This window comes from Callorhinus ursinus, unplaced genomic scaffold, assembly GCF_003265705.2.
Source record: "Callorhinus ursinus isolate GAN/ISIS: 27379988/994484 unplaced genomic scaffold, GSC_fseal_2.0 scaffold45, whole genome shotgun sequence".
Lineage (NCBI taxonomy): Eukaryota > Metazoa > Chordata > Mammalia > Carnivora > Otariidae > Callorhinus > Callorhinus ursinus.
The window spans coordinates 3,174,450-3,200,971 of NW_027397107.1; the positions used below are offsets into that span (position 1 = coordinate 3,174,450).

The 26,522-nt window shown below is 41.1% G+C and overlaps 1 protein-coding gene across 5 annotated transcripts in view; it reads right to left on the reverse strand.

Annotated features, from left to right (window-relative positions):
- The window catches only part of ADAMTSL3 (ADAMTS like 3), a 359,890-nt gene that overhangs the window by 87,998 nt on the left and 245,370 nt on the right, over positions 1-26,522 (reverse strand). For all 5 annotated transcript variants that reach the window (XM_025893321.2, XM_073882182.1, XM_073882183.1 and 2 more), the window contains exons 16-17: positions 23,761-24,047; positions 12,999-13,128 (exon numbers count right to left, since the gene is read on the reverse strand). In XM_025893321.2, coding sequence (XP_025749106.2) covers positions 12,999-13,128; positions 23,761-24,047 — 417 coding nt within the window. The remainder of the gene's footprint in view (positions 1-12,998; positions 13,129-23,760; positions 24,048-26,522) is intronic.

Here is a 26,522-nt window from a genome sequence, read left to right on the forward strand (position 1 = left end):
AAAAAAAAAAAATACTACATAGTATATACTATGGACCGAATGGTTATATCCCTCCCCAAATTATTATTATGTTGAAGTCCTAATCTCCAGTGTGATGGTATTTGGAGACTGGGACTTTAGGAGGTAATTAGGGTTAGATAAGGTCGTGAAGGTAGGACCCTCATGATGGGATTAGTGCCCTTATCAGAAAAGAAACCAGAGAGCTTGCTCTCTCTTTCTGCCAATAAGAGGACACAGAGAGAAGGCAGCTGTCTGCAAGCCAGAAAGAGAGCTCTCATCAGAAACTGCACCCTGCTGGCACCTTGATCTTGGACTCTTCAGCCTCCAGAACTGTAAGAAAATAAATTTTGTTGCTTAATCTACCCAATCTATGATATTTTGTTATCACAAGTTGAGCTGATTAATAAGGTATATTTTCTGACCATGGTGGAACTGTATTAGACAATCACCAAATATTTAAAAGTTATGCAATAATCATCTAAATTACTCATGGGTCAAAGGAGAAACCACAATGGAAATAAACAGCTCTTCTTAAATGCAGGTTACTAAAAATATGAAGTGCGAAAATCTGTGGAATGCAGTTAAAGCCATGATTATAAGGAAATCAATAGCCTTAAATGAATTTTTTTACAATATTTTTTACAATATTTACAATATGTAAAAAGAAATGCTGAAAATCATAATCTAAGTATCCATTTCAAGCAGTTAAAAAATACAGTAAATTAAACCAAAAAAAGTAGAAAAGAGGAACAAAATATATGAGAACAGATATGAATGAACCCAAAAATAAAACAAAAGTTGCCTCTTCAAAAGACTAATAAAATTGATAAATTCATGGTGATTTATGAAGAACAAAAAATATGAACCATAAATTACCAACATCAAGAATTAAAGAGAGAATCTCAAAGGCATTAAAAATAAAGAGTATATGTGTGTGATAAAAATCACTATATGTCAATAAATTTAAAAATTTACATAGACTGAAAATATTCCTAAAAAAAACAACTTATCAAAACTAACACATAAATGTAGAAAAATCTGACTAGTCCTATATCTATTAAATTAAATTTGTAATTTAAAATATTTATTTTTTTTTAAGATTTTATTTATTTATTTGATAGAGAGAGACACAGCGAGAGAGGGAACACAAGCAGGGGGAGTGGGAGAGGGAGAAGCAGGCTTCCCGCCGAGCAGGGAGCCCGATGTGGGGCTCGATCCCAGGACCCTGGGATCATGACCTGAGCCAAAGGCAGACACTTAATGACTGAGCCACCCAGGCATCTCTTGAGCCTACTTATATTGAGCCAAACTATCATATAATATTCTGGGAGGGGTTCTGCAATATTTCACCTGGGAGGAGAGCCTAAAGGAAATAATATGAAACCTAGTTATGATTTGAGGATGTTGGGGAGAGGTATTCATTCAAGTAAGCAGAAAACCCCCAGATAGGAACATATAACTCCCATTCAATATAAGCTTGCAAATCAAAGGGTCCAAGGAGAGAAAAAAAAAAAATAATGACATAAAGATAGCAAACACACAACATATGAGAGAATTCTCCCCTGAAGAAACAGAAATAACAACAGCACTACTTGTATAGCATGTTCTATTTCGCACATTTGGTTTTAATATAATACTCACATTATCTTCCTAATGTCTGAAAAAAATCTTTAACATAACTATGTGGGTTTTTTTATTCTTAGGGACTAATAGTGATCCAGGAAATAGCAGATTGGGTGCATGTGCTTACTTCTGTTCCCTTCCATCCACCCCCCCCAAAAAAATTACCCAATAAAAAGACAGGAAAGGGATAAAGGTGGTATTAAACAAAGGCATATAACCACAAAAACAAAGAGACTGTGAGAGATGCAGTTGATTTTATAAGCTGGAGAGAAGATGGAAAGTGATGTTTAACTTAGCAGCCTGGAGAAATCTGGAAACTAAGCTAAGAGTTTGGAAAGTCCAAAAGCAAGAAGCCATGAAACAATCAGACACAACATATTTCTAAAAGTGGGGTATAGCTGAAGTCAAAATAGACTCACTGAAAGTCTATATTAACCTGAAATCCTTTTGTGTCTCTTAGGCATGCAGGAGATTTATTCTCCCACACCCAGCAGAAAACTGAGGGGTTACTTAAGGACTTAAGGAATAGCAAAAAGTGGGAGACTGTACTAGGAATGGGGATTAAGGGAGGGTCTATGTATTGTCAGGTGAGACCGCCAGACTTCTTCCCCGACTTGGCTGAGAGAAAACACTTCCAATCAGACTTGCATCCCTTTCCCACTCTCAAACAAAAGGTTGGAGAACTCCTCACCAGAAATGTTAACTAGCTTGAGAGCAAAAAAACAAATTCAGGTCTCCCTGTGAAACAGCCCATCCAGAGCACTCTAGAGTGAAACCTACCACTCAACAAATTCTGTCCATATACACAGGGCTTCCAATCTGCTTTTGGGTACACTATTCTTAAACGAGTAGATAGTCAAGGAACATAAAATATTTAATGAAAACACCTAAGAAAAAAAGAAACAAAAACAGGCATATGGGAGAAAACAGACACACTGCAAGGTACCAAAGAGAATAGAATAAAACTAATATAAAATAAAATAAAATTTCATAATTCATATTCTCAAGAAACAGAAGGTATTGTATTCATGAGATGAAAACAGGATGTTATTAAGAAAGGTACAAGGAACCTACAGAGAACCAAAAAAGACTCTTGTAAATTAAAAATGACTAAATAAAAATGTAACAAATCAGTTGAAAAATAGAAGTAAAGAAAACTCTCAAAAAGTTAGGGATAAAAGAAATGCAAAATAGGGTCAGTTCAGAATGTTGAACATTATACATGGGAGGTTCATTTAAAAAGCAGAAAAGAATAACTCAAGAAAATTTCCCAAAATGGAAAGAAGTGTTTGGATTTTAAAGCCCCTCCCTATTTCCCAGCACAAAAGATAAAAATGAACTAAACCAAAGCATGTAACGTTGTTCCATTGTCTTCCAGAGGGAACAAAACAAGTTTGTATAGGGGAGGAGGGATCTAGGTGGCAAAGCAATTCTCAACAATGGCACTGAAAGTTAGAATTTGGTGAATGGAGCAATACTTTAAAAATGCTTTTTGGGGCGAAAATGATATGGAACCTTGAAATCTATACAAGACAAAACATCAAAGTGGAATAAAACATTTCCAGATATTCAAGAGCAAAAAATTTAATCCCCAGTTTTCTTGGGAAGCTCTTGGACTTATGTGCTACAACACTGGGGTTCAGGTGCCCTTTCAGGTCACTACATTTGTGTCTTTGGGGTAAATACCCAGTAGTGCAATTGCTGGGTCATAGGGTAGCTCTATCTTCAACTTCTTGAGGACGCTCCATACTGTTTTCCAGAGTGGCTACAACAGCTTGCATTCTTAAAGGGCCTATTTCATTAGTAGCTCTAGAGTTAATCAAAATCATTTCCATTTCACAAATAATCTAACAGGCTTAAAGACTCTAATCACCACCCTCCCCCCAAACTTTACCAGGCTTTGTTGTCCGATATTTATTTCTTTTTTCACACCCATAAATCAGATCTCATTATTGATTTACACAGTCAGTGACTTTCTTTTAGATTAAGTTATCTTTACAATGTACTTTGCTCATCATTCATTCTTATATTCATGTATCTTTCTTCCAGGATCAGTTTCCTGCTTAATGAATATGCTCTTCTTAAAAATTATCTTTAGTGAGAGTTTGGTGATAGTAAAGTCTCCTGGTTTTGTTCACCTAGAACGTCTAATGCAAGAGTAGTTACCATTTTTTGATTACTATGTTCTAAGCTCTTTTGTAAGTAATTTACATATGTAATATGTATATTTATATGTTTATATCATATGTATATAGGTATATACTACTGCAATCTGAAAATATCCTGTTTCACTAAGTATGTAATACTAGGCTGACAGTTATTTCCTTTGAACGATTTCAAGATAATATTCCTTATTGCCAATGAGAAGAAAACTCTTAATTTTGTGGCTATTTTTCCTCTTGTAGATCTTTTCTCTCTGGTTGTTTTTGAGATATTTTCTTTGCCTTTGGAGTTCTCAGACTCAACTATCATGTGTTTAAGTGTTTATTTCTTTTTATTTTTCCTGCTTGGGATTTGTTGTGGCTCCAGATTCTTAGGATTCATATTTTTCATTAATTATGAAATATTCTCAGTTATCTCTTTGAGTATTACCTCTGTTTTTTTCTTCAGCTCCATTTAGATATATTTTACACCCTCTCAATATTTCCTCTGTCTCTTTTACCTCTGGGTGTGTATTTTACATACCTCGTTTGCTCTCTGTGCTTTATTCTGGATAATTTCTTCAGATCTCTCTTCCAGTTCACCTGTTTACCCCGGTCCATAACTTTGAAGTTTCGATGATTATTTTTTTAACTTCCTGATATTCTATTAGGTTAAACCATATGAAATTGCTAATAAGGGACCTTTTTGATTGATAAAATTGGAAATTCCATATAGTGCAACCTAATATTTGGTTCATTAAAAAAAAAATCTTCCAGGTATTTTTGATAGTTTGTTATTCCTAGGTTAGGTTTTCAATTCCCTGTCTTATATCTTTAAATATTTTAAATAAACTTACTTTATATTCGTACCTGATAATTCCAATATCTGAGGCCCTGTATATCTGATTTGGGTTTTCTCCCCCACTGATTCTCACACATTGTTTCTTCATGAATTTTTCTTTTTAATTTGTTGTTGTTGTTGTTGTGAGATCACTAATTAGGTCTTTGTGGGAATTTTAAGTTTGGAGGAGAAGACACATTATTCCACAAAGGGTGTGCATTAACTCTTGTCAAGAGCAATGTGAATTAATTTTTCAGATTGCACTGTCAGAGTGAATATGAACCTCATTCCTACATAAAGGGCTATTTGTGGCTTTTAAATTCTCAGAGGAGTCTTTTTTTATCAAGGTATGACTGATATGTAAACAGTTGTATATATTAAATGTGTACAACTCAATGAGTTTGGGAATAAGTCCACCTGTGAAACCATCCACACCATCAAGGCCATAAACACATCCATTCTCTCCCAAAGTCTCCCTCCATCCCTATTCTTATTCTTATTCTTTAGCATCATCATCGTTATCATTATTATTATTCTGGGTGTGGTAAGAACACCTAACATAAGATCTACCCTCTTACCAAATTTGAAGTATACAAAAACACAGTATTGTTAGCTATAAGCATTATGCTATACAGTAGATCTCCAGAACTTAACTCATCTTGTATAACTGTAACGTTGCACCCTTTGACCATCACCTCCCACTTCCCCTCCTCCCAGCCCCTAGCAGCCATCTTTCTACTCTCTGCTCCTGTAAATTTGACTACTTTAGAGTCCACATATAAGTGAGATCACACAGCATTTTTCTGTGTCTGGTTTCTTTCACTTAGCATAATGCAGGGGAGGCTTTTTTAATTCCTTCCACTCAGAGGCAAAGCCAAGACAGATAAATTTCCTTGAGATCTGCTTTTTTGGGGTGGATATTTTTTCCAATTTGTCTTTTCACTGAGGTAGATCCTGGCTTCATATGGGAATCTCCATTCCATTCCTTATTTCCTGGAGTTCCGAGGACTTGTTTGTTTCCAGAAAGAAACTGTTAAAGCCAAAGGACTAGATTAGTGGGATTGCCAAATGTCCCCCATGGAAGCACTAACTTTAATACAAGTTTACCATGCTAGATTCATGCTATAGCTCTTCCTTTCTTTCTGCCTTCCTTCCTTTTCTCTTTCTTTCTTTTTCTTTCTTTGTTTCTCTCACTTCTGAGGATTTATCTTACTTTCTAACAAGCTTAGTTTTACATTTCAAGTTGTTTTATACATATTTTACTCAGTATTTTAGAATCTTTTAATATAAGGGCCTTCAGTATATCTAGTCCACCACTTGGCTAAAAATGGACATTCAACATTCACATACTCAAAATGATATTTTAGCAAGTTTCGCTCTAGGTTGATCATGATTTCCCCGTAGTACTCTAAAGATATAATTTCTTTGCTTTTTGGGAACTTCAGTTGTTAATAAGTTGTTAGTAGTTGATATGTCTTTCAGGTCTTGTAGCTCTTAGGATTTTCTTATCATCTCTGACTTTCTGCAGTTTTGTTTTATGTATCTAAGTGGGATTTGTTTTCATTTATTTTTCTTGATACTAGGAGTAGACATTTTTTTAAGTTTTAGCAAACAATTCATTTGATATCTTGTTTCTCTGCCATTACCTCCATATTTCTTACTTTTCTTCTCTTTTCCCCAAATCTTCAACTTTCTGTGCTTTCATTCTTTTGACTTCCTCAGCACAACCTTCAAGGTAACAATTCTTTCTTCAAGTGTCTGAAGTTTACTTATTTTGCACTGGCTTTTAAAATTTCTAAGTTGTATAATTGGTTCTTTTTAAGACTCACCTATTGGGACTATATTTCTGCCTCTGTTTCGTAATTTCCAGTTCTTTACATGGATAGTATTTGCCAATTTATATCACCAACGATCTCAGTAACACAGTCTTTTTTCAGACTGCTCTTGTATTTTGATTTCATCTGGAGTGAATTCAGCTTTCAACTGCTGACTCTGTTGACTATCTTCATTAGTATTAGGTTTGTTCATGTGCTTTGGAGTTTCATTTTGCAGGCTCCATTTGGTTTCTCTCTCCCCACCTCCCTTTGTCCTTTTCTCTGACTCTTAACCCTCCCTGTCTACAGTGTTGTTTGCTTCCATCTAGCCCTCCAGTGTCTCCAGTCCAGAACCAAGTCTCATACGGACAGCATGGCACAAAAGCACTCTAAGGACACTGACGATCCAGTCACTGAGCCAACGTGCAATTTGGGGCTGTATCGTTGTGTCTGTCCTCCATCTCCCCAGGCAAGTAGGCTCATCTATACAATGGCTTCGGGTTGTGATCGGCAGCAGCTCTTTCCTGCTTCCATTCCAAGGAGCAGTGAGTATGGGTCCTCTCTAAGCAGTCAAAAGGACGACGTTCAGGCCCTACTCTCTACGGAACTGAACTCTCATGTGCCCTGACTGCTTTGGGGCCTCAAGTCCACAAGAACCACAGGTCTGTTTCCACTCACCACTTCACACTTCCTTTCCTTTCCTGGCCCAGATAGTTCTTTGCATGATATTGCCTTGGGTATGCTGTTTTAATTCCCCTGCTCTTATACTGCATCTACCATTGATCTGTATTTGGAGCAGAATGTAAAATTAAAACACCAGCTTAATTGGAAGCCTACTAATTAGTTAGATTGTAACTGATTATATCTAAGTTTCCAGTAGCTTTTGAGGTGAGGGAAATCACCAACAGTAGAAATATACATCATATTTTGATGATAATTGAGCTATATGGATAAATAATTAAAAGGATGCTGTTTCACTATCAATTCAGCTTAAATATATAATTTATTTGGAGTGACTTCTGGATAATCACCTTTCAAGAAAGCATATAGCTAGAAGAATCCATCAGAGGCACAAGGGACTGGAAATGAAACCACTGTTATTCAAGAAATGGGGAACTGTTTCTTCTTAACAGACAAAAGACTACAGAATTTTTTAAAATTCAAGAACTGGGTAACAAGTAGGTAGAGAAACACATCACTCTTGCCTCTTGCTTCCTGACTTCCCTCCCTAGCAGTGCTGACTACTGTCAGAGAAGAAAGCTCTCCTCAGACGAGTAGGGCCATTATGTAACCCTGCATGTTTCTACAAGCTGCTGGCTCTCTCCTGGAAAAAGCAAACTCCATAAATAGCAGACACTCAGCAGTTATAGCATAGACCAGGGGGGAGTAACCCCATAAGAGCAAATAAACATATAACACCCCACCTTGGAGAGTCCAGGCTAATACATCAAATGCATTTGCCTTTGGGTAAATAAAGATCAATTGACTGTCCAACCCAATCTCAGTGGTAAGTTTCACCCTGGGGTGATATTTTACTGCTATTGCCCTTGGAGTCAGTAAATATTTGTGTGGAAAATATTATGCAACACCCTGTTCCTGTTATTCCTACACCACTGGTTTCTAGAACCTAAAACATTTTTGTAAACTTACCTTTACTTTGGCACCAACCCTTTGTCTCAGCTGGGTTTTTTCCAATATAATTCTCAACCTTTGAAAAGTTTATTAAATTTGCAATTTTGAAACGAGGAAGAGTATTTCCCTTCACATAAAAACAGACTCTTAATTTTGCAAAGTGGCCAAGACATAGTGCATGCTCTATTATTCCTAGCTTGGAAGGAAGCTCTGTGGGCAGGACGGTGTTGGAGAAGATAATGTGCAATCCTTCTTGCTGAGGCCCAGCGATCCCAGGACAGGGATGCTGCTGTACCCAGGACAGGTCGGCACGCTTCCCTCAGCCGCCTTAAGAAACAGGGTCCAGACTTGCTACTAAATCTTGCTCCGGTTTGGTGAGCAAAGGAAGGGCAGCACTGCAGACTGAACTCAACCCTGCCATGGCCTCCTGGGCAGGTCAAGGGAAGGCTACTGTTCTTAGAACTGAAATGACCCTGAGCATTTGCAACTACTCATGAGTAGACAGGAGGATCCCCGCAGAAAGACTGGGCATAGTTCTGAAGACATGAGTAAAAAACTGCAACTTGAAAGCATCCTTTAACAGCAAAAGGTTGGAGTTGATAGGAACTTGCTGGCCACAAAGTCCAGCATTTTCTGTCATTACTCAGATGAAGAGGCCCAGAGGGCTAAGGCACCTGCCTGAAATTCCTGGAGGGGTCAGAGCTGGGGCGCCACCCCATGCCCCTGACCCACTCCCAGTCCTCTCTCAACTACGAAGAGTTCCCCTCTATCAAGGGTCTCAGCATAGGGTCCTATTTCACATTCTGTTGGACTTCGTTATACCAGTAAGAAGTGATCGCTTTTCGGGGAGAGATTTAACTTATCTTATGGTAGAAAAGGGCTCCAGACAGCAGGCATGGTATGTGCAAAGTCCCAAAGGCATGAATGAACATGAGAGTGGGTCACAGTGGAAATTTATCATGGCTGCAGGGCACATTCCTCATGGCATGTGCATGCACACATGTGCATGCACGTGCGTGTGCACGTGCCTGTGCAGAGGGTCGTAGTGACAGGAGATGTGGTTCAGGAACCTAAAAGCAGGGCACAAAGGACTTTATAGGCTGTTACAGTCTGAACTATTTCCCCACAAAAGTTGTTGAAGCCCTGACTCCTAGTACCTATAAATGTGATCTTATTTGGAAACAGGGTCTTTGCAGATGATCAATTTAGATGAGGTCATTAGAAAGGGCCCCAATCCTGGAGATGAACCATGAGACACTGTGGACTCTGAAAAACCCCACTGAGGGCTCTAGAAGGGAGGGGTTGGGAGGATGGGTTAGCCTGGTGATGGGTATTAAAGAGGGCACATTCTGCGTGGGGCACTGGGTGTTATGCGCAAACAATGAATCATGGAACACTACATCAAAAACTAATGATGTAATGTATGGTGATTAACATAACGTAATAAAAAAAATAAAAAAATAAAGAACAGCAAAAAAAAAAAAAAGAAAGAAAGAAAGGGCCCCAATCCAATATAAATGGTATCCTTACAAAAAGGGAACATTTGGACAAAGGGGCAAACAGAAGGAAGACAACATGGAAACATGGGGAGAACAGCATCCACAAGCCATGGAACGCCTACCAACAGCTGGGAAAGAGACCTGGACCAGGTTCTTGCTCCCTGTCTCAGAAGGAGCCAACCCTTCCCCGCCCCTTGATCTCAGACTCCCAGCCTCCAGAACAGAGACAATAAACTTCTATTGTTTAAGCCACCTGGTACTCTGTGACAGCAGGCCCAGGAAACTCACACGCATGCTAGAGTAAGGAACATGGATTGTGATCCACAGGTAAGGAAAGTTACTGGAGGGTTTTATGTGGGAGCTTCACATGGTCACCGCAATTTAGGAAGCTCTCTGTAGGACATACCTGTGCATATGGATCAGAGCAAGGAAACACAAGGGGTGGGCGTTTATTTAGCAACTGTCGAAACAGTTCATACAAAATACCTCTGCGTTCAGGTCGCAGCAGTTAGGAATGGCTGGGGCAGATTGCTAAGAGGTTGAGAGAGAAAGCGTCACAAATCGCGTCCATGTGATCAGAAGAGAAATGAAACCAGAAAAAGCCACAGTGCAAAGCCACTCGAAGAAGGGACTCAGATTCTATTATGAATAAAATAAATAGTGGAGAAATGTATGATTTGGACTTCATCTTAAAAAGTTAAAGGGCACCTGGGTGGCTCAGTTGGTTAAGCGACTGCCTTCGGCTCAGGTCATGATCCTGGAGTCCCTGGATGGAGTTTCGCATGGGGCTCCCTGCTCAGCAGAGAGTCTGCTTTTCCCTCTGGCCCTCACCCCTCTCATGCTCTCTCTCTCAAATAAATAAATATAATCTTGAAAAAAAAAAGAATGCCTTAAAAAATTAAACTAAAAATGATGAAATCGAGTTATTTACCTTACACTGAACATAATGTAGGTGGTAATGGCGACTGGGTGTGCTCATTCTTGGAGTGAAGAAAGAATGGACTGTTTTGCATTTTCTCTCTCTCTCTCTTTTTTTTTTTTTCTGAAAAAATTATATGATGACCCACTACGGCTGTCTTCACTTTCAGGGCTAGATCAGAACAGGGTTGTTTTTGCAAAAGCAAAGCCAAGTTTCTCCATTGTCCTCGGCCCCCTCAGTCCCCTGCTGGGCAAATTCCTCTCACTTGAAGCACACTTTGTGTTGGCACCTGTGTCCATTTTCCGTTTAAGTGCCACTTGTGCCCATGTCCTCATTTGTCAATGACTTGGGCTAGAAAGAAAAGACACAACTGGGTGAAGACTAACTTTCTGATGATAGGGAATGAGATTTGAAACTAGAAATAAAGCACACTCCCAATTTAGGGGTGACAGTTTCTTCTTTTCAGTCCTCTTTGTTTATGGCTACAGAACTACATGCTTAGCCAAACTGTAGTCACCATTTAGAGTTTGTATAAATTCCAAACCATCTCATTTATAGTCCGCTTTCCAGAAAGAGAGTGCCGGCTGGTGTCGAGAAAGGGGAGGTGGTGCATGATTCCCACTTCATGGAAAAACATGTTGGGAGAGTAAACTATGTTTCCCCTTGCTGTGTTTCCCCTTGTCCCTCACCCCGGTTCAGACAGGTAGCCATCTGCTCCCATCTACAAAGCCTCAGGGGCGGGGTGTGTCAGGGAAGAAAAATAGAAACCCTGGCTTTTCCAAAAATATCTGAGTCAGTGGTTCTAGTATTAGAATAAGAAACAACTGAGAAACCCAGATAAGTATTTAGATTACTAGGGCTTGCTTGTACACTTAACAGAACTGCCATTTCTCCAAAGATAAAAGGGACACACCAAGTAGCTATACACTCAGCATTACACCCGTATGATCGATGCTTTTGGAAAGTTCTGGACACACTTGACAAAGCGGGCAGCCTAAGCCGAGGTTAGATCAAACCTCCCTAAAAACCCCTCCTGTATGTCTCTTCTGTAATCTTGGATCATTCTGGAATGCAGTAAGCATGTGTGGGGGGTGGGGCAGGGAGGGAAGTAGATTTCCCTGTGCTGTTCCCAGGCCTAGGTCCTAACTGCTGCTCAGCGGAGCCCAGCAAGACGGCTCTAATGCAAGTCAAGAAGTCCCTGGGATCTCCTGAGCCTATAACTGAAGTCAGCAATGTGGTCATGGATATAAAACACTGTGCCTGCCTCATTGGAGGGGGTGCCCTCACCAAGGTGAAGCGCACATTGGAGCCGGTCTCCACCAGAGACTGTGCGGGTTGGAGAAGCAGACTCGGAAGAAAAGGGCCCATCTGCAGGATGGGGAGGGTGGATTCCGAGGGTGGATGAGCTTATTCCACACCCACCCCCACCTCCCTCAGACCACCAGGGCAGGACTTTTTACATCACGGCCAACACATTTCACAGAATCAAAATCAGAAGGGTCGAGAGAATTCCAGAACCAAACTTATTTCCTGAATAAACATAAAATACACCTGTCCTTACTCCAGTATGGCCGGAGGGACACAATAATCTTCCTCAGTGACTTAGAGTCCCAGATGTTGCGAACTTGACTTTAGGGAATAAAGGTACCTCGTTAGATGGGCTATATGACTACCAAGAGGCAATTAAGAGATTCTGGCAAAGAGAGAGGGGAGCAGACTGGGAATGAGAGCTATATTTTTGGCAACTGATTCGCGATGGAAGTGTGATCAAGACAACAAAGGTAAAGGAGTGAAGAAAGAAAAAATTGGCGGTTGGATTCTGGAGGTTCTTATGTTAGAAACCAATGAAGCTGAGTCATAATCCTCTGCAGGCAGCAACGCCCAGGGATAGAGGAATGTGGGGAAAATCTACGCTCCCTTCCAATAAAATTCCCCAGGATCTTAAAAGGACTTAAGCAAGGAAGCTGATTAACTTTTAGGGACAACCTTTCAGACCAAGAAGACCAAAAATAAGTCGGCCTCATCTATTCATGCGGGCCTGTAACACTGCACCCCTCAGTCTGAGACCTAAGGCAAGTCAGTGGGAAGGGTGATAATACACAGTGTGTAGGTAACAAGTAGGACATCTGCTCAATCATTCAACAAATATGGACTGAGCACCAACTGCGTACTCGTGCTAACTCTACCTCTGATCCTGTGCTCTCTGATGTGGCCTGAGGCAAAGAAGTGCCCTTGAGGAGATAGGAGAAAGAGAACAGAACTGCAGACCCTGTGGTTTTGCAAGCACAGACCAGCTGATGTTCATTCACAAGAGCCAGGGTAAACGGGATTCCTTCTCAACACGCAGTATCTGCGCACCCAGCAGGAATCTGGCTGGAGCATAATGTGAATGGAGAAGAGAGAATGCCTACCTAAGCTAGGTGGTTTACCTTGGGTGGAGGCACAAGCCTCTACGCACATGTGGGCCTCTCTGCAGGAGAGGGTGTTACCATTCGACACAGCATCCTGGGAGCACGGGATGGCACATACCTGGGTGGGCAGGGCTCCATGTTGCAAGACTGGCTCATTGCTGGAGGACGGTGGACCATATCACACAAGGTATCACTGACTGTCTGCTGGGTCTGGGTGTGCAAGCACACTGCTATGGCTTCTTGATGGCCTGGAGGTTGGAGAGAGAGAAGAAAATGCAAATGACTTAGAATAACTTACTGTGGGGGAAAAAACAGGGTCTTGGAACTTCTTAAGCCACCGTCCTTTGACTCTACTGCTTGGCTACAGGCTGATTTCAGGGTGCACATGGGAGCAAACCACTTTGCATTTTTCAAAGTCTTCCCATTTTTAATATTCTCCCCACTGCCCTCCCTGCCCAAATACACTTACACTGAAACATGAGAAAGCACCCCGACTCCCCATCTACTTTCAGGCGTACCTACATTCCAAAGCACTCAAAGTCCCCTCAGCTGAACCATCAAAGTGTTCCTCCCAAACATATACCACAGTTTCCCAAGAGGAATTTTCCTATCAGCTGCTAAAGAATAACATTTTTTCTATGTCACCGCATATGTGTTAATTTTGACGTGGAACCCTTATTAAAATTTTCATTATGGTGTGAGTTGCTGTTCACTATTACTATAATTAGTAATATTTCCACTGCTAGCAAAAACAACAGCAATACCTCCCATTGGGGGAGGGCTTTGGCATGTACAAAGTGCTTTCAACTGTACCATCTGGGCCCACCATAACCTTGCGAGGTCCGAAGAATGGTACTATCATCTCCATTTTATTAATTTAATAATGAGGACACTGAGGTTTAGAGAGAAATTAAGACAGCAAGAAAAGGGGTAGATTCAAAACTAAAAATTAGATTTCCTATCTCCTAAGCCAGAGCTCTGTTTTTGTCCTGCAGGGATCCCAAAATGCAATACAGTCAACCAGCTTCCCAAAGCAGGGACTGCTTCTTGGGCAAATAGAAACACTTCCATGGGCTAATCTTTCCTTTGTCTGGCCCCAAAGCCCACATCTCAACCACTATTCTTCATCTATTGAGACAAAAAGAATTATTGGCAAATCAGAACTGAACAAAATATAAATCAAACTCTGGATGAAAAAAATCACATAAAAATTGTAACAGCAACTTGACTCTGCTATTCGAAATATGCAAATGTATTCAGTTTCATGCAAGAATGTGTGTTCCATTATGTTAGAAGACTGTGGTTCTTTTTCCAAATGCCATGTTTCAATTCATCCATTTTATGATATTTTACAGAATGCAGAATAGGCCAAAAGGATATATAAAATATACATTGATGATGTTCAGTTCTTTCCACTAAATTTTCTCCTGCTTTCTTCAGTTGAATTCTTATGTTCCTGGCCATGGTAGGATGCAGTCTTCAATCTCCATGGATCTCCCATGAACTTTTTCTTTTTTAAATAAATACTGGCTAACTTGAGATACCAAGGGGACACAGCTACAGTTGAATTACCAGTTCCCATTTGCAAATGTCAGGCTTCCTTACGGACTTCATAGGGGCCCAGATGCTCATTTTCTAGCACGGCTGTGTTTCTTTTTCATCAAAGTCCAGTTATCTTTCACATATATTTTAATTTGTAATCAAAATTCTGTAGAAAATATACACAGAGACTATTTTGGAATGTTTTCTGGGGACACAGTGGGTAGGTCTTAAAGGTCTAAAGTGATCTCATTTAACCATTTGGATGAAGTGCTAAAACACTCGTGAGAAATTCTCTGTCTTAAAGCAAGCATATTCAAAGGAATGTAAAAAATTAATAGATGGCTTAGGATACTTATTGGGGTAAAATGTATTTTCTAAAGATGGCCACAACAATATCTTCCACCCCACATACTCAACCTATGAGAAGAATTTAACACTTTTCACTTCAAGAGGCTTGACAAAACCTTTATCTTCAAAAGTAGAAGTAAAAAATGTAAGTTTACTTCATCTTATACTTAGCAAAATTTGGGTGATAACTGTGATGCATTTAGGAGCTATAAAATAAAGGAAGCATTAAAATTTCAGTATAATTTTTCTAATCAATTCCTTTGGTAGCATGAGGCAACATCCCTCAATCCACATTTGACTTCTACAATGTCATAATAAGAGGGTCTTTTGGGGGACAGAAATAATATTCAAAGCCTTCACCAAGAAATGAATTAATGATGCGGGGGGGGAGGACTCAAAAAAGGGAAGCAGAGCCAATTAACACGTTTCCTTTTGTTGGTTTAAGGTTGGCATGAGTTGGGTTTCTTGCATGCAAGTCCTGAGTAATTCAACATGCCAAATAACATCACACACACACACACACACACACACACCCAGAAAGAAATACCTGGAGCAATGAAGAACATCTAGCCAGAGCCTTTAAAGTGCTCTGTCCAGTATTTAATACATCAAGTTGTAAAATCAATATGAAAAAATAAATTGAATAAGAAAAGTATGTTGATTTAATAACCGAAGAGCCTTGGGCCCTAGAAAGAGACATTAATATGCTCTTGGAGCACCAATGGAACATTAACAAAAACTCATCCTCTATTAGTCCTTAAAGTAACCTGCAATAAGTTCCAAAAGCCAGAAATCCTGCAGGTCACATTCTCTGACCACAACAGAGTCCAACTGTAAACAAATTATAAACAATTACATCCCCAAGTCTAACCATTAGAATATTCCACAAGCCATTCCCTATATAACTGCTTGCTCAGAAAGACTGAATGGATCCCACATTATTTGTGGCCAGAAAAAAAGAGAAGAGAGAGGCTTAAAGCAACCCAAGACCAGATGAACAACTCGTAATAATAATATCAATACTGTCATGAAGTGGATGGCTTTTTTTCCCCCAAGAAAACCTAAATTAGGGAAATTACTTGGAAATTAAGATCTTGAATACAACAATAAGCAGGAGGGGTGGGGCTTGAAAATTATGTCAAAGATCCAGCCACGATGCTCTCCCCTAAATCCTGCCCCCAAAAGGGGAAAACAAGAATGGGTAGGAACCAATGCTTTCAAACTTTTTAAAAAGATAATATCCATGATATGAACTGTTTCTTAAAATATGTTATTTATTGATTTGAGAGACAGAGCATGCATGAGCAGGTGTGGGGGAGGAGGGGCAGAGGGAGAAGGGAAGAGAGAAGCAGGCTCCCCGCTAAGCAGGGAGCCCGACATGGGGCTTGGTCCCAGGACTCTGAGATCATGACCTGAGCTTAAATCAAGAGTCAGATGCTTAACCGACTGAGCCATCCAGGCGCCCCATGATATAAACTATTTAAGACTGTTGAAAGGTATGGAAAACTCCAGTCATGTTACAAAACTACCATAACCCTGATAATGAAATCTATAGAAGAAAAAACAACCATATCTACTTCATACCGTGTTGCCTTGTACAATGCTATATTACAGATACAAGCCCAGGGCCATATTGAAAAGAACAGTTAATCCATTTTCCTTCCTCTCAGCTGATAAGCCACTATGAATGAGAGGATGCTGCTCTCAAATCCCAGGTCATGAAAAAGAGGGAAAGCATGATATGCTCTGGGTCGGGAGAAGTGCCAAGGAACAGCATCATTCTTAGAGTTCAAATGCAAGTGTTACAGCACTGCAGACAGGTGAGTTCTTTTTAGCACCCAGTTGAGGACACAGCTGGTAAAGATTAAGGACTGTTGAAACCATTTGGCCGCATGAAGGGCATCATAAACATTGCTGGAGCCTGAAAGGAAGTGACCAATTATATCAAGAGTGGCTAGAAGAAATTACAGCTAGAGACCTGTCATGACTCGGAGAGATCTGAAGACAACACAACAGCGATTGCTAACCTTCCGTGTCGGGAACACATCTCCATGGGGAGTATGCTAACATGATCCCACGGTGGACCTCGGTTTCAGTCCCACTTCCCCCTTTGTAGGAAGGCATGCTTGGAGTCCGCCATGTGAAATGGAAGATGCCTACATGCAGCAATATCATTCACACGTCACTAAATCCAATACTAGCATACTGTAGTCAGCTGTTTAAGAAGAGAATATTACACCGTGACCTCGAACATCTCTGCATTCACTCCCCAAATCACTCACACACAAATATTCATGCATGTGTACACACACACACACACACACACACACACACACACACACACACACGAAACAACCAGGAACTTCCTGCCGTCAGGCATACAGACCCACTGCCTCTCACATGCATCCTGGCCTTTTCCTGGCCTATTTTTATTAGGAGCGGCCTCTTCCACAGCTGAAGACCAATCTCTACCACTGTGTATTGGCTTTCACTCCTTTCCACCTTCCCAGGAAATCTGTTGATTACTTTAGCTTTTGATTTCATTCCAGAGCTTTCTCACTTCCTTGTAAATGTACCCAAGCCACTCAGTCATTGAACAACACAACACACACACACAACCCATAATACCTTCTAGCCTCTTCCCTCTCTCTGTCTTCTTTATCACAGGCAAATTTTGCCACAAAAATATCTATTCTTTTCATCTCCACGTTGTCACCTGTCACTCCTTCCTCCATCCTTTCAAATCTGACATCCATATCTAACACTCCAATGGATGGACTCTTCAAGTCATCAGTGGCCACCCATTCTCTTCCTGGAGATTCTCATCCATCCATGCCCCGGCTTCAATTCTCTCCATACACAGATGATTCATAAATGTATATTTCCAGCCTAGATCTTTGCACTTTGCCTCAGGTTCACACGTGCAACGGCCTACTTAGCATCTCTATTTGGAAGTCCAAAGGCATGTTAAAGTTATTACAACCAGACCTGAACTTGTGATTTCCTTGTGCCCAACTGGATCTCCAGTGAACACTCATCATCTCAGGATAGAATCCAGGACTCAGACTGGCCACCTCACTCCCGCTCACCCCCCCTCCACCCATAGACTTTCACCTTCTACACATTTCTCCAAGGCATCTGCTATACTCCATCTCCAGCATCCTTACCACTGAAGGCCCAGCCCTCGCCTGGATGAGACAATGACTTCTTAAGACGTCCTCCCTTACATCTGCTCTTATCCCTTCCACACCTTCTTTTTTTTTTTTTACAATACAGCTGGGCTCCCCTTTTTGAAATAAATAAAAGTTTGATCATGTAACTCGCACTTTGATTCTTTGAATGGCTTCCCCCCTGGATCTTGGGATAAAGAACCAAGTCAGCTTTGCCTGTAAGGCATTAGTCGGCCCCTGCCTTCCTCTCTAGCATCAGCTCACCATCTTCCTGAGTACTCCAGCCGCGCCTGCCTTCTTCATTCGCAAGATGGACCATGCACCTGGTACCCAAGGACTTTGTTGTACCTGCTCTTCCTTCTGCTGGGAATTCTCTCTGTGACCCGCCCCCCCCAATCCCCTCCTTTGCTGAATTAATTCCTCAACTTTCAGATTTAAGTTCAAGAGCAATCATTTTTAGGGAAGCTTCCCCTTACTTCCCGAACTAGGTCAATTTCCTCCTATTATATGCCTTGAGAGCACCATGTATCTCTTTTGCTATAACCAGCCGTGACTTACATATACGTGTGTGATTATGAGATCAGTGCACTTCCCCCACCAAGTGTGAGTCACTATCACTCAACCCAGTGCCTACGGCAAAGAAACATGCAACAAATTTGTAGAATGTTTTTGAACGAAACAACAGAGAGATTCCTGCTACTATCAGGACAAAGGCAAAGTTGGCATTGCCCACATTCCTTATTATTGTTTTTGTGATTCTAGATGATGCAATGAGATATAAAACTTACATAAGATAAATAAATGTGAAAGGAAAAAAATGAAACCATCATTAATTATAGATGATTATTTTACTTAGAGAATTAGTAAGAATGGACTTAAAAATGAGTAGATGTTTTAAGGGGCTCAGAAAATCAAATTTTTAAAAGAGAAAAAATGGGAGCATTATAAGAAGAACGCCCTATTATTATTCTATGATAAAATAATCATCCCACTAACACTTATTATAGACCACGTGCCAAGCACTGTGATTAAGCACTTCTCCTACATCATCTTGTTAAATAAGCACATTCAATCCTTCCGTTGACCCTCATGAAGTAGGGATGGCTCTTCTCATTTGACAAAAATGAGCCCCTACAAACTTATGTAAGTGGCCCGAAGAGAGTGAAGAGAGTGGCAGAGCTAGGGTTCAAAGTGCGGTCAGGCTTCAAAATCCACGCATCTGCTACTAGCTTGCGCTACTAGAAAATACCAAGGTAAAAATGAAAGGTCGTAAGTGCAACAAATAAAATAAAATACAAAGAAACTCCGGTGAGGACTGTTTAGGATGCAGTAAATTACAGAACCTTAGCAGGGGGTCTTGGAAAGGTAAGGATATCTTCCAGGATGTCTGTGTGTACAGGCATGCGCATGCACGTGCACACATGTGCCCCCTGGAAGCTGGAAATTCAATATGTCTGCATTCTTCATGCTTTCGGGAATTAAAAAAGAATTCTCTGTTGCCACTCCGGTATGAAAGCAGACCTAGGAAAGGTTCTCAAGTATCAGCCATTACAACGAATAAGATTTATTTTGATTTTCTGTATGATGTGAAGATAAGTTAGAAGATACAAATACACAGATTATCAGGGCACGACCAAAGGTTTATCTTTTCAGAAATCTGTAATTTGTATATATTATTTTTCTATCAGAAACAGGAATGTTGGGGAAATAACTAGGTGCCTGGGGAAATTCTATTTTCCTGTGGTATTCAGTTACAGCAGACCAGGGTGAGGGTTAAAATCGGCATTCATAACTACACATAAGTGGACTCATAGAGGCTGAGCCTCCAAAAGCACATTAAAATGGATCACAGAGAGGCAAGTATCCCTGCGTGTAAGTAGTACCATCAAGACAGTAAAGGCAAATAACCAAAGCTGTGGTCCACCAAGTCAAGGATGGTGTCCTATTCATTTTATATCCTAATACTGAGCTCAGAACCCAGAGCCATGGAGTCTAGCACAGAGCAGACATGCAGTTCCCTGCCTTTAGAGAGGATTTTGGTTTCAAGCATTAGGCCTTCAGTTTTACAGAATTTAGTGATCTATTTAAAAGGAAAATTTAAGCTTGAGCCCACAAAGTTAAAAACATTACTTTTTGCCAAGTTAGAAAGCTTATTGTATGCACTTCAACCAACCCTCTCTAAAGGGTGAGAATTATTTTCTGTTTTAGACTGTGTGACAGCCTCTGAGCCTCAGTTTCCCTAACTGTAAAATTTGGGTTCATGGATATCCAAGTTCATTTAAATGATATTATTCTAGGATTAAACAATATAATAATACACCTTCACAAGGCTAAATTGCTGTTTAGCTCGGTATTGAAAGATTTCCAAGTTGATCTCTGTTAAAATTTGTAAAATGGGTTCCAGATTCACAAGAGGATGTCAGAAAGTAAATGGGCACCTTCCCATCAACCATCTGAATGGTGAATTGCACTTCTGACATGTTCAAGGCAGTTCCCCTTCTCACAGCACACCCAAAGGGCCACAACGCCAATAAGGATAAACTCAATTAGCCAAGTTTCACAAAACTTGTATGTTTTAAATGGATTAAAAACTCATTCTACTACTCCGAGGTAGATACCCAAGAGAAATGAAAAAACTATGCCCATATAAAAATATAACACCTGAATGATCATAGCAGTACTACTCACAACACCTAACACATGCAAATAATCCAAACTTCCAACTGATGAATGGATAAATAAATGTGGTCTATCCATACAATGGAATAGTATTCAACATAAAAAGGAATGAAGTACTGATTCACGCTACACCATGGATGAACTTCAACTGGAAACATTACACTAAGTGAAAGAATACAATGACAAAGGACCACCTATTATGTGATTCCATTTATATGAAATGGCCAGAATAGACAGAAAGTAGATTAGTGGGCTGCCAGGGGCTGCCACTGGTCGGGAAAATGGGGGTTTGAGGAAAAATGGGGAATGACTGCTTAAGGGTACAGGATTCTTTGGGGGGTAAGTGTTCTAACATTGATTGTGATGATGGCTGCACAACTTTGTGAATATACTAAAATCCACCAAAGTGTATAGTTCAAATACATAAATTGTATGGTATGTGAATTACATTTCAATAAAGCTATTACCAAAAAAAAAAAAAGAAAAAGAAAGTCATTCCCATGGGTTCAGCTATCCTGGAGGTGGACTCTAGGGCCACCTTGGTACACAATACAAGAGCAGATTCTAACATTTTTGACATCAAGCTTCGAAGATGAGGCCTATTAGACTCTGCCAACTGAATCAGAATTAACCTGGTCATCTTCCCTTGGGCAACTCCAACTGCTCTGTTAGTTCCAAGGACCCAACATGTCATGCTTTCCCAAATCGAGGGGGAATTTTCCAGTCAGGGAAAGAACTAAAATCAAGGATGACAGAGTACTAGACAAAATAGCAATTCTACCAAAGTCAACATTCAAAAGCTTGAGGGGTGCCTGGGTGACTCGGTTAAGTGTCTGACTCTTGATTTTGGCTCAGGTCGTGATTTCAGGATGTGAGGTCAGGGTCTGCATTGGGCTCTGTGCTCAGTTCAGAGTCTGCTTGAGATTCTCTCCCTCTCTCCCTCTCCCATGATCTCTCTCTCTCTCTCTCACTCTCTCCAAAATAAATAAAAAACCTTTAAAAAAAAAAAAAGCTTGAGATTAACAGATTTGAGGATGCACAAGCAATAGTAGGATTTGTTTCTGCTCTCATAATAAAAGACAAAGCTCCAGGCTTCTGGTGAAACTGCAGGAATGCAGTAGTTCAGAAGTGGTACAGACAGCTGACACTTCACAGTAATGTAGTAGAAAGTTCCAGACATCTATAATCACAGCTGAATAGGGGACCATTTCTCATCACAGCAACTAGCTCTAGAGGGATTCTCCAGAATCATCAAGAAAGTATCAGTTTCTGTTATCGCCAAGGGCATGTCAAAAGGGGAAGGGAGGGAAAAATAAAACAAGATGAAATCAGGGAGGGAGACAAACCATAAGAGACTCTTAACTCTAGGAAACAAACTGAGGGTTGCTGGAGGGGAGGGGGGTAGGAGGGATGGGGTAACTGGGCGATGGGCATTAAGGAGGGCCCGTGATGGAATGAGCACTGGGTGTTAATGCAACTGATCAGACACAAAACTCCACCTCTAAAACTAATAATACAATATATGCTAATTAATTGAATTTTATTTATTTATTTATTTTTATTATGTTCAGCTAGCCACCATATAGTACATCATTGGTTTTTGATGTAGTGTCCAACGATTCATTAGTTGCGTACGTATAACACCCAGCGCTCAACACAACACGTGCCCTCCTTAATACCCATCACCCGGCTACCCCGCCCATTAATTGAATTTTAATTAAAAAAAAAAATTTCAGGTTTCCAAGCTACATCATGGGCAGTGCCCAGGGTCCTGAACTCAGAGGGCACAGGAGTGAAGTTCCGGGCCGCAGCACAGCTGCAGCTGAGATTATGTGCCCTGGCAGCAAATTAGGGTCCTGGGGAATAAGAAAATCTAAATTCCTGGCTAGCTGGGTAGGCTTCTAAAAACCAGGGCGAAGCAAGTAAGAGAGCAGAGAGAATGCGGGAGTAGGTAAGCGTTCTTTTCTTAAATTCTAGGTGCATAAGTCCATATGAAAGGCAGCAGTTGCTTTGCTGAAGCCTGGGGTAAAGCATATGTCACTCCACCTGGGTCAACTGCAGGCCAGCAATGTTAGAGAACAGGTGCCTGTGTCAGGACAGGTGGGTCTCGAGGTTGAATTAGGACAGGAGAAAGACAAATACCATCAGGTCTTGGAGACCAGATGGGAAGGACTGGGAATTTACTTAAGAGCCTGGGGGACAAAGGGTGAGGGGCTCAGGCACAGTGATGGGACCTTGAGCTCCAAGACCTGATAGGTCCAAGTACTGGGCTCAGGACCACCAAGAGGAGTGGAGCATGCACTTGACCCAACTGCGTTCTAAGGCAGCAGCTCCTTGTATTCTTCCCACCGTTGTCTGGGACTGAAGTCAGCACACATTTAGTCACCAAGTTTTGCCACAACCACCGGAGTCCATGGGTAGGGTGTCAGGAGCCCTGGAGTCCTGATCAGATGGGCCCCCTTCACATCAGCAGAAGATCTAGCTTTCCAATTATTTCTATTTCCTTCCAAAAAAGAGAGCCCTGGAGAATGACTATCTGGACTCCAGCTCTCTACTCATCCACTCCCTTTTGGATTCCGGAATGCTTAATAATCCTGGGGCCAACTTCTACCCTACTGAGGCCCCGTGACCATATTAGCACTTCCTAATCCTAACAGGTCCACTGCCTATGCACGTGACTCCACATGTATACACGTAAACCGTAGTCATCAGTGTGTTCTAGCCCAACGTGCGGGTATGAGCCTGACTATATTCTGAGGATGACTCTTGACAGAGTGCCATCAGATAATCTCACTTTGTAACACTGATTTATGGGCAAGACTGCCTCGACTTACCCGTTCTGCGTTTTCCTATTTATTCCATATTACTCAGCGGCCTCTTTCCCCATCTCATTTATTCAGATGCTTAGGCCAAAGGAATGTACTAATTTTTTTGGCCATGATATTATCCCACTATCCTTTATCTTCCTAGAAAATAATCATAATGGACAAGAAAGAAAGAAATGGCAAGGTTTTCAGTTATCCAAATGATGTCACCTCCTTTAGACTTTTCTAACTTGTGTATTTGGCTTGAATGATTTAGTGATTTCTCAAACCATTAGCAGCACAAGATGAGACTGTCCCCCGAGCTAGAATCAAGTACCTCCCAAGCATGTGGCCGTGCAAGGGGTGAAGCCAGCATACTCCCAGTGGTAAGTCATCCTGCTGTCCTCCTGGAGAGAGACGTCCAGCTCGCGGGAGGCAGGGCCCTCGCTGCATGGCTTGAGGAGGCAAGGCCGCTCGGTGGGCAGCTCGGGGCCTTCACACTCTTCCTCAGGCAGCTCAGTCTCCGTCTGCGTGAATGTGAGGAGCACGCGACACTTCACCTCTCGGACCTGGACGCCCGGCCCGCATGTGGTGCTGCAGGCTGACCAGGGCTCTGGAATGAACCTATGGAAAATCGGGGCGGGGAGAGGACACACAACCATTACATCTGGGCCACAGAAGAGTGACAAGAATTCTCTGAAGCGAAAAAGTAACTTTATTCAGAGGGAATTCAGAACATTTGAAATGCCATATTTTTACTGATGCTCAATTATGTCACCAACAAATTTTCAAATCTTATTAACAACAGAATTTTCCCTAGAGATATACTGAACGTTTGCAACCATTTTATAACTCAAGTTCTGTGCTAGGACCTTTGCATGATATCATTAAAACTAGGGGGTGCCTGGGTGGCTCAGCTGGTTAAGCGTCCGACTCTTGATTTCGGCTCAGGTCGTGATCTCAGGGTCGTGAGATTGAGTCCCGCACCTGGCTGCAGAGACTTAGCTTAGTCTACTTCTCTCTCTCTCCCTCTCCCTCTGCCCCTCCTGGCACACTGTCTCTCATTCTCTCTCTCTCTCAAATAAATAAATCTTTAAAAACATATATAATTGATTTTTTTAATTTGGTAATAAAGAAATTCCACGGTGAAAATTTCTAATCTGATTTCTTTTATAATATGGAGATTTTTCACCAATTTTTATTTATCTAATCTTTATCAGGCTTATCCTTTAACTGGCAGGGTTTTATTCAACCCTCAATATTTAGGCGCTAAGCTACAGGACAACATATGTTTTTGGCAGAAAACATAGATGAAGCTTACATATTCTTTTCTATTTACATAAATACACTGAACATCTTCTTGAAAATACCTTAGATATTCCACAATCTAGCTGAATAAAGTATTTATTTCTGATCCTGAATTATTATCCACTGAATCAGAGGTTGTCCACCTACAGTCTACAGGTCAATTCCAGCCCACCTATTTCTCTACAGCCTACTAGCTAAGAATGATTTTGATGGTTTTAAATGGATCGCGTGGGGTGGGAAAAAAGGGTAACATTTTTGTGAATGGCATAAATTCTGTTTGCTTTTGTGCTACATGGCAGAGCTGGGTATCTGCAACAGAGACTGTTTGGCCAGCAAAGCCTAAAATATTTAATGTCGGGGCCTTTGCAGAAGATGTTTGCTGATTCCTGCACTGAATTTAAAAGCATAGATTCAGGAGGGACACAGGTATTCAAGATATCCTGAAGCAACACTTACATCATGAGACACTCCCAAGTGCGAGACAAGGAAGAGCTCAGTAATAGAATAAGTCTGGGGAACTGTGGGTGCTGTCCTGTTAAATGGGTTAATTTACTACAAAACCCTCCCGAAGACTATGATATATGAACGCATACCATAAATGCTATGAGGGAATATGGTGTGCATCATTTCCTACGCTTAAGTGGATACAGACCCCTATGCACAGGGTAATGTACTAAGTCACTTCAGAAAATGATTAAGATGTAGTTCCAAGGCTTAATGTTCAAAATCTCAGAAAGATAGGGTAATAAGGGTCTCTCCGAGTCCTCCAATCTTCTCTCCACAGACGACATATCATCACAGTTGTCCGAAACAGTACATTCCACTCAGCAGAATACAACACCATTGCTATGCATGAGCCCAGGAAAGAACTACCAGTAAACCCCCCAAATTTTGTTTATTGTGTTAAAAACTGTTAGCGGAAAACTCCTTCTCTCCCTCTCCTAGCCCTCCTAGGCCAGGAGGGGGCTTGCCCGACCTCCCAGGATGGAGGAGCTACTGGAATAATATTTGCACAATGCTCTTTTCTTCCCTTGATGTTTTCCCCAGTAGAACTAGAAAGCATCCAACTCTTGATTTCGGCTCAGGTCATGATCTCAGGGTCGTGGGATCAAGCCCCGAGTTGGGCTCTGTGCTGGGCGTGGAGCCTGCTTAAGAGTCTCCCTCTCCCTCTGCCCTTCCCCTAAAATAAATAAATAAATCTTTAAAAAAAATTTAAGACAAGGAATCCATACAATGTAATAATATGAGGTCAATTAAAAGAAGGAGGTAGGTATGGGGCACCTGGATGGTGTAGTCGGTTGAGCGTCTGACTCTTGGTCTCAGCTCAGGTCATGATCTCAGGGTCGTGAGATCGAGCCCTGCATCGGGCTCCACACTCAACAGGGAGTCTGCTTGAGATTCTCTCTCTCCCTCTCTCTCTGTCTCTCTCTGTCCCTACAAGCCTGATGAGGGAGAGGGAGACTCTTAAGCAGGCTCCACGTGCTCGCTCGCTCTCTCCACTCACTCGCTCTCTAAAATAAAGTATTTTTTAAGGGTGTGGGTCTATATTAATTGAGCAGGAATGGCCTCCTCTTAGAGATAGTTAAATGAAGCAAGTACGGGGTAGTTCATATACTATGATCTTCTGTCTAAATACACTCAGGTATACATATGCATATGTAGTGTATATATTATATAATTGTGTATCTATAGCACATATGTCTACATACGTTGATTCCTGTATGATTCCTCTTTTCCGGAAGTGATTCCGTGTGTCAGGGTCTAGAGTGTAAAGGGGGGGCTTCCACTTCT